At 48.8% G+C, this 8,602-nt stretch overlaps 2 protein-coding genes across 2 annotated transcripts in view; both read left to right on the forward strand.

Moving 5' to 3' along the window:
• SLC33A1 (solute carrier family 33 member 1) overlaps positions 1 to 7,104 on the forward strand; it is a gene marked incomplete at its 5' end in the record, with an annotated part of 9,808 nt that extends 2,704 nt beyond the window's left edge. The window contains 5 exons of the mRNA XM_005419060.2: positions 1,698 to 1,888; positions 2,510 to 2,694; positions 3,094 to 3,211; positions 3,954 to 4,169; positions 5,797 to 7,104. Of these exons, the coding sequence (XP_005419117.1) occupies positions 1,698 to 1,888; positions 2,510 to 2,694; positions 3,094 to 3,211; positions 3,954 to 4,169; positions 5,797 to 5,964 (878 nt within the window). The remainder of the gene's footprint in view (positions 1 to 1,697; positions 1,889 to 2,509; positions 2,695 to 3,093; positions 3,212 to 3,953; positions 4,170 to 5,796) is intronic.
• CUNH3orf33 (chromosome unknown C3orf33 homolog) overlaps positions 6,594 to 8,602 on the forward strand; it is a 7,535-nt gene continuing 5,526 nt past the window's right edge. The window contains exon 1 of the mRNA XM_005419173.2: positions 6,594 to 6,611. Within this exon, the coding sequence (XP_005419230.1) occupies positions 6,594 to 6,611 (18 nt within the window). The remainder of the gene's footprint in view (positions 6,612 to 8,602) is intronic.

Below are 8,602 nucleotides of genomic sequence, written 5' to 3' on the forward strand. Positions count from 1 at the left end.
GACAAAGGTGCCCCTTAAAGGCCTCCCCCACTCACCTGTGCCAGGGACTGTGGAGTACCCCTCCTCCTGGGAGGGGATCCTGGGTACCTTCTTCGGGCTGTTTTCCAGCCTGATCCATCTCTGATCTAGTTCAAAAACTTGTCTTGCCCTGTCTCAGTGGTTTGTTTTGTTACTAGCAGTGTGGCTGCAGAAACAAAATAGGGATGGGGGAAGCAGCAGTGGTGGGACCAGAAAGTTTGTCCTTGAAATCCCTTATGTAAACTCTAATTTCAGAGTTCTTCTGCTTGTAGCCTGCTAGTGAGGTTCCTTGCATTTGAAAGGAAATGTACCTTATTTTTGTGTAAACGGCCTACAGCCTCAAAAAACCCAGTTTTTCTTGTCTGAACTGCTCTCTCTCTCTATATATATATATATGGTGGGTTTTTTCTTTTTTCTTGCTTTGCTTTGTTGCTGATGCAGCCCCTGCAGTGCTGTGCTGCAGCTGACAGGGCTGGCCTGATCAGGAGCACTCATGTGATGATGCTCAGAGCTATTTCTATCCCCATCCTTGCACTGTGTGTCTCTCACTGCAGTGATAATGCTCAGGGTTATTATTAGAGAACTGCTCCTCTACATCCTTTGTAGCCAGCAGCTATGATTAGTGAGACTCTCAGAAAATGCATCTTTCCTTGAGAATGTCTGCTCAGGGCACCTTGTGTTTTTAAGAGAGAGCAATCTGACAGCGTTGCTTGTGAGGTCATGTTTATTTCAGGAAAAGGAAAAGTAGTAGAAATGATGTGAGGAGCCTTTTTTCTGTTACCTTGGGAATGGTGGGACACACCTGGAGCAGTCCTTGCACGTTTCCTTCCCTGCTGTGCAGGAGAAGCAGGCAATGATTGATCAAACCTTTGTCTCTGCCCTTTCACCAGCCCTCACTGCTCCGGCTGGGTTTCCTGGAGGCTGCTGGGGCTGCTCCTGACCAGGAAGAATAAAAGCTGCTTCTGTCCTACCCCCTGCACAGGCTGAGTTCTTTCCTGCCCCTGTCATAGAGGCACAGGATAGGATGCTCTTGAACTGGCCATTCACTCAATCAGAAAGTACTCTCTTGGTGGGTTTTTCCTGCCCCACATCCACGATTTAGCAGATACTGATCTGCTTAAAGCAGAGCACTGGAATGCTGCCAAGGATCCACTTCGGCCAGACAAATCTGAGGACTCCTTACAACTCTGTAAAAACTTTCCTTGGGCCATCTTCACCCTCCTAAATGCCTGTTTCCTACAGGTGGGAGATGGATATTAGATAGGGCTGTAGAGCTGAGGCACACAGTGGTTCCCTGACTGCAGGGTAAGGGAGGAGCTGGCAAAGAGTTCTGCCTCTGGAGGTTCTTCCCTGTTTTCTATTACATGTGGTTTTCCTCCTTTATCAGCCTGTAGTGGTTGTGTGAGTAATCCTTCAACACGTTCATTTTTGCCTCTGTTCCTCCTCCAACATGCTCTCTGTGGCAATAACCCACCAAGCAGCAGGGAGGTGACCTGGTTTGCTCCAGCAAACACCTCCTTGCAGAGGAGGGCAGAGCTGTGTCACTCACTGTATGTAGCTCTGTGCTTGTGGTTTGCATTTGCTGCTTGTTTTTATTCCACTTTGATTATTAGGTTTATATTCTACAACTGTCAATCATGGCTGCTACAAAGAAATTTTTATTTTATTTTCACCTCTAGATTTCCTATTTTTCTGGGGAGCTGTCTTCTTAGTTACCACTACATTGGTTGCCTTTTTGAAAAAGGAAAACGAGGAGCTAATACCAGCAAAGGAAGAAACAAAAGGCATCACTGACACATACAGGCTGCTATTCTCAATAATCAAGATGCCAGCAGTTCTTACTTTCTGTCTCTTGATCCTCACTTCAAAAGTAAGTAAATAGATTTAAGAATTGTTAAATGCTGGCATCAGAGTCTGGAAGGCTGCTGAGTCCCCGGAATGTAACTTAGTTTTGCTGTTGGCTGTCACAAGAGTTGTGAATTTTCACATGAAATTCAAGCAGAATGGGTTATCTCATTGTGCTGAGCAGGGCTGTGCAGCAGAAAAGCTTTGTGAGAGCTTTTGTGTTTGACACAAGCATTGAAGAGAAGTTTGGTGGCAATGTGGTATTAAAGTACATTTTTAAACAGGCTGTGTAGCCTGCAGTTAAAAGGGCAGAAAATGTTTGTTTTTAGCTCAGAATCTCCAGCTCTGTCCGAGCTGGGTTTCCATGGCTGCTAGTTGGACACTGAGGATGCCAGCAGCAGGGAAGGCACAGGAATGAATGGCAGTGCTACTTAATGTGCCTGGAATAGCTTTGGCTGTGATGACAGTAAAGAGTGGTCAAGTGTAGAACATGCAGAACTAATCTGGAAATCAAATCGGGGCAGAAGTGACTTCAGTGACAGTGTGTTCTGTATCCCATTTCTCAATTTACGTGATAGGGAGTAAATTGAATTTCTAGCCAAACTTGCTGTTCTCCTCAGCTTATTTTGTCTCCCTGACATTGCAGATTGGGTTTTCAGCAGCAGATGCTGTAACAGGACTCAAACTGGTGGAGGAGGGAGTCCCCAAGGAGCACCTGGCTCTGCTGGCAGTTCCAATGGTTCCTCTGCAGATCATCTTGCCTCTGGTTATCAGCAAATACACAGCGGGCCCCCAGCCCCTGAACACCTTCTACAAAGCAATGCCTTACAGGTAAAGCCTCATTTTAGTGGAACACAGTAATATGTGCGCTCAGTTTGTGTGTTCAGATCACCTGTAGGGTTTTGTGTGTAACTCTCTGACTTCCAGGTCCAAAGAAGTGTGTCAGGATTGTCACAGTGAGTTGAACTATCTGGTTCATGCAGTGTCACTGTGTGGAAGCATGGGATGTGCATGTACAGCTGCATTGGAGCAGTGCTCTCCTGTTCCTAATTAACAATGTCACTGCTTGTCAAATATTTGATACCTAATTCTGAGATAGAAATAAGTGTAACTATTCAGATCTAAACTATTTTAATGTACTCTCTGTGGTTGTTCAGTGGTTGCTTTGTGTTGAGGAACCACATGGGAAGAATTACTTGGAATGACAAATCATCTTTCTCATCCCTCCAGATTGCTGCTTGGCCTGGAATTCGCTTTCCTGGTGTGGTGGGCTCCTAAAGTAAAGCATGAAGGAGGATTTCCTGTCTACTACTATGCTGTGGTGGTGCTGAGCTATGCTCTACACCAGGTAACAGTCTCAGTGTGGGGAGGGGAAATGCTGTTCCCTGTCTTGTCCTGGGTCACACTGGAATCCCTCCAAGCCTGACCTGTGCTGTGTGGCAGGACTGACTTCTAAAACTCTTGCCAGTGTTATTCCTCCCTATTCCCTGTGCTCCATTGGACATCATCTGGGAGCTACTTTGAATTCTCCATGTCTGCTGTAGTTCCCCAGATTCCTTTTTCCCCAGACCCAGAAGCTCAAAAGCACAGAGGAGCCGGAGAAGCCCCAGAACTGTGCCTGAGCTTGGTAGGCATACTGATGGTTGTGCAAACAAAGTTATGTGATCCTGGTCCTAGGAAAAAAGCTCACTTTTTGGAGGAACATCATAATGGATCTGTTCCAAAGACTTGGGAAACAAGCACCTGATACAGTGTGGTCTATGGATCAGAGCTGGAATGCAGGGCCTTGAGAGGTGATTTTTAAGTGCAGAAGGGTTGTGTTTAGGTGCTGTTTTAGCTGGCTGATTGTATTTCAGTTTGCTAACCCAAGTCGTGCCAGTGCATGTGAGGCTGGGTCTGTTGCAGCATGACTTGAGACGAGCAGCAGGGCCACTCCCCGAGTTAGCACAGGGACAGGCTGCAGGAGGAACTGCTGCTGCTGCTGCTGCTGGGATCATTTTCCAGTCCGTGCTGCTGAGCTCAGGGGAGCTCTCAGCAGGGTTGTGCTGGGGGTTTCAGTCCTGTCTGTGTGTGTGTCTGTGTGTCCCCAGATCACCCTGTACAGCATGTACGTGGCCATCATGGCCTTCAACGCCAAGGTCAGCGACCCGCTCATCGGGGGCACCTACATGACCCTGCTCAACACCGTCTCCAACCTGGGCGGCAACTGGCCCTCCACGGTGGCCCTGTGGCTGGTGGACCCCCTCACAGTGAAGGAGTGTGCCGGGGCCCAGGGCCACACCTGTGCCACTGCAGCGGCCACAGAGGTGAGCCTGGGGCTGGGGGGTCTCTGCTCAATGGCTCAGTTAAATGGCTTCCTTTGGGAACCTTCACAATGTACAGCTTGTGCTCACAAATTCCCACTGATGGAGCTCATTCTCCTGTCTGATAAAATCCAGGCTGTTAGCACCTGTACACTTAGTATAAGCACCCCTTACCCAGGGTTTGCAGCTGCAGAGTAGTGAGCCCTTTGTCCCCATGCTACCTGGAGGAGAAGCAGCAGACTGGTGCCACATTCTGTGCAGTGTGAGGAGCCTGTAGGTGTGGTTTGAGTCAGGGGCTCTGTCCTTGGCAGGCTCTCTGTCCCTCCCCAAGGCCCTCCATTTCTGTGGTAGGTTTTTCTTCCTCCTGTCTCCCTGGAGGGTTCTTATCTGCCTGCCTTGATACCTTCTCCAAGATGCTGCTCTGCTCTCTGATTTTGGTGTCCACTTTCCCCATGAAATCAAGTGGGACTGGCTGCCTGCCCAGTTCTGGGAGCCTTGTGGAAGAGAACAAAGAACTTGCTGTACACAGATCAAACAACAGGACACAAAACTGCTGGGAAAGCAACATTTCAAATTCACCTCCTCACAGCAAATGAGACATTTGACATGGCTGAAGAGTAGAAATGTTTGGGGGTTGTTTTTTTTCTGTGCTTATGACTGAGATTTATTTCCCTCCTGAATGCCAGGATGCTCTAGGATGTGGAGGTTCTCTAAATGATCAAAGTGTTCTGGAGTCCATCATTACTTGTCTGAACTGGAGTTGCAGTTTTTGTTGGTGCAGAGGGGAAACTGCTTCTGCAGCAGATGCTTTCCCAGCCTCTTGCTCATTAGCCTGTCACTAATTAGATTGCTTGTGTCTCAGCCTCTACTGAGCTTGAGTCCCTTCTCCTTCGCCTCACTCCTCTGATCTTTTCTCAGATCCTCCTGGTTGGTGACATTCCACCACCACCACCACTCCCTTCTTATTCCTAATCTGATTTTGACATGTCTCAGAATAATGAACATGCTGGCAGAGCCTCAGCTCAGAGAGTTGATTAATCCTGGGATTAGAGCAGCGTTGAAAGCCAAACAATAGCAGAAACAATCCTGGGCTGTACAATCACCCTGTGAATGCTGGGGCTTTGTCTTCCAGTTCAAAACCATCCTGGGTGTGTTTCTCCTAGACACAGAATCATGGGATGGTTTGGATTGGAAGGACCTAAAAGCCCATCCAGTGCCAGCCCCTGCCATGGGCAAGGACACCTTCCACTATCCCAGCTTGCTCCCAGCCCTGTCCAACCTGGCCTTGGACATTTCCAGGTCTGGGGAGTCCACAACATGGATGGCTAGAGAAAAAAAATCATCTTTCTCTGTGAGGTTGGGAGCAGTGGTTGCACCTGCAGGCCAGCACGGACAGCGGGGCTGTGCCTGTTTGCTGGAGTTTGCCCTTTGGGCTGATGTGCTCCATTTCCCACATGTTTAGGGCAGGTTTGGTACTTTGTTACTTTTCACGCTGCTGATAAGCTCAAAAGCCTCTCTGACCAACTGCATAGGAAACAAAGAGTAAAGAACTCCATTTAGTCCTGCCCAGGAGCAGGGAGACAGCTCTGCAGTGCTGTGTGCTCAGTGCATTCCCTGTGCTCTGTTTCAGCTGTGCACAGCAGCTGGGGGCTCCTGTGTGACCGCCCTGGACGGGTACTACGTGGAGTCCGTCATCTGCGTCATCCTGGGCTTTGCCTGGTGGTTCTTCCTTGGACCAAAATTCAAAAAGCTGCAGGACGAAGGACAGTCTTCGTGGAAGTGCAAGAGGAGCAATTGATGCACTTAGGTGTTGGATGGACCAGCAAGGTGGTTTTAGTTTTATTACAAAGACGTACCCCATAATCAGCACCCCGGAATCTCGGTGTTCTGTGCCACGCCAGATCTGCGTGGCCGAGGCAGGGCTGTGTGTGGCACCACTGCCCTCCCCACAGCACAGCAGTTCAGAAAGGAATGGCCAAAGCAGCACCTCCGTGCCCCATGCTTACCCCTGACTCCAGAGCAGCTGGTTCCATAGGGCACCTCTGGGAAAGCTCCTGGTGCCATGGCTGTAGAGGCAGCAGCATTGCCAGCTGAGTGCCAGCTTTTATTTTCACACAGAAATGATCTGACAGGGCAGCTGAGCCAGGAAAGGATGCCCAAGGCATTCTGACTTGGAGGTTAAGCATGGTACTGTGGAATTCCTTGTGGGAAGATCAGTGTGAGATGTCTGTGGGCTTTGCTTCTCACTTTCTGAACTGTAATCGCGCCTCAAAGGATGAAATGTTCCGGAGATTCTTTTAAATGTATTTTCTGGCTTTTATAAGCTTTAAAGATTTATAAGAAACTATTTTTATAAGCAAATTACATTTGTTTAATTTATTTCCGCTGTTTCAAGGCAGTTTGATTTACGTTCAAGGTAATTTCTTGATGGCGAAATGCTGTAAGGTAGGGCTGGAATAACGCACAATCCTCTGAGCCTTGAGTCCTGCAGCTGGAGCTGGAGGTGCTTCCCAAGGGAGGGCACATGGGCCTTTGGAAGGGGTGAGTTGATAGGGGAAGACCAATCCATTGGTTTTCCAAAGTGTATTACTAAAATTTGAATATTCATTCTCAAAAGCAGTGGGAGCACCAAGAGTTCCCCCAGGCAGGGTGAGAAGAGTGAGGTGGTGATGACAAAGGTGCCAAATTCCCAGGGAGCTGGTGCAGGACTCGCCCTCACATCAATCCAATCCAACAGGCACAGTCCTGTGGCAGAGCTGCTGCAGAATTCACTGCTGGTGCCATGTGGTGGAAACATCCCCGCTGGATTTGTCTCACTGAGCTCCCTCCTGAGTGCCTTAGGGACCCACAGGTGCTGGAGAGGCACTCGGACCCCGCTGGGTGTATGTGGAACATTGGTATTAAAAAGGAAAACTATTAAACATCCCTTGCAAAGGTGCACGAGGTCACCTGCCACGTTTCTTGTCAATATTTGAGGGACTGGGCCGGGAGGGGTTTGGGATCTTCTGCTGCGGTGTGTTTTGAGGAAAAGTAACCCAATACCACCTCTGGAATGCTTGGGGGTGAGTGGGTGGGTGTACAAAGGGTCTCCTTGGCATCAGGGGTACGGAGGGGACTGGCAGAGGACACTGTGACCTTGTGCTTCACTGGACACTGCCTCCTGTTCTCTGTCCCCTCCCTCGAGGAACACACCTCACAGTTGGCTTCAAGCACAGCAAAACCACTCGTGCCAAGTGAAATCACATGGATTTTACTGCCCAAGCCCCGTGTCTTCCAGTTTCCCCTCTGCATAAGAACAAAACGTAAAAATGTATCAGATTTATGTCTGCTGCTTTCAGTCCCTGTCCCACCAGCTCCACTGCATTAACTCTGTGAGGCACTTCAGTTCCGTATCCCCTCTGGAACCATGGGCTGCTTATTGAATTACATCTTGCATACCTAGAGGGGTTGTTTCAACTTTTCTGATTGGGAGGAAAAACTTCAAGTGCGAAGCTGATAAATTAAATTTGCTGTGCATTAGATTTGGGTTTTACTTTGCAAAATTTTTTCACTATTTCTAAAGGTGCCAGTGAAACTTGTCACTTATAAAGATGGGTTAAGGATTAACTCAATCAATAATTAGATTATCAACAATATCAAAATTGCACATCAACTCCAAATGGGTAGGAATAGATATGTTACCTTAAATAAATAACTGTGTCCTTTTTTCAAACTGGTAAAACAAGTTATGGATTAGTGCTTTTAATTTAAGTACCTATTTTGGAAGTTGGAAATGTTGCTGCTGTGCCAGCCCCTTAGCAGGCTGCTGAAGAGCACCCATAAAATTTTGATCTTGCTACTTTTTTTCTACCAACTCGGTTCAAAAGTGGTTTTTATTTTTGACATTAGAATTCGTACGAACTTTAGCATTAAAAAACCAAACAAACAACAAACTCCAAACCAACAAGAATAACAAACCAAACAAATTTGAAATGCCAAGAAGAAAGGAACATCTGAAGGGTTGGAGGAGGTGTGGTACAGGTTTGAGGAGCTCAATGCAGAGTTCAGCCTGGAGAGGAGAAGCTCCAGGGAGAGCTCAGAGCCGTGGCAGGGCCTGAAGGGGCTCCAGGAGAGCTGCAGAGGGACTGGGGACAAGGGATGGAGGGACAGGACCCAGGGAATGGCTCCCACTGCCAGAGGGCAGGATGAATGGGAGATTGGGAATTGGGAATTCCTGCCTGGGATGGGATTCCCAGAGCAGCTGGGGCTGCCCCTGGATCCCTGGCAGTGTCCCGGCCGGGGCTGCTCGGGGCCGGTGTCACTCCGTAGCACAGTGGCACCGGGCGCTGTTCGTTCCCCGGCTCCGTGGCACGGCGGCACCGGGCGCTGTTCGTTCCCGGCTCCCGCGGGGGCGCTCGGCACGCCGCGATGTCGGAGCGGGGCGGCGGCGGCTCCGA

Source organism: Geospiza fortis, unplaced genomic scaffold (assembly GCF_000277835.1).
Source record: "Geospiza fortis unplaced genomic scaffold, GeoFor_1.0 scaffold172, whole genome shotgun sequence".
Lineage (NCBI taxonomy): Eukaryota > Metazoa > Chordata > Aves > Passeriformes > Thraupidae > Geospiza > Geospiza fortis.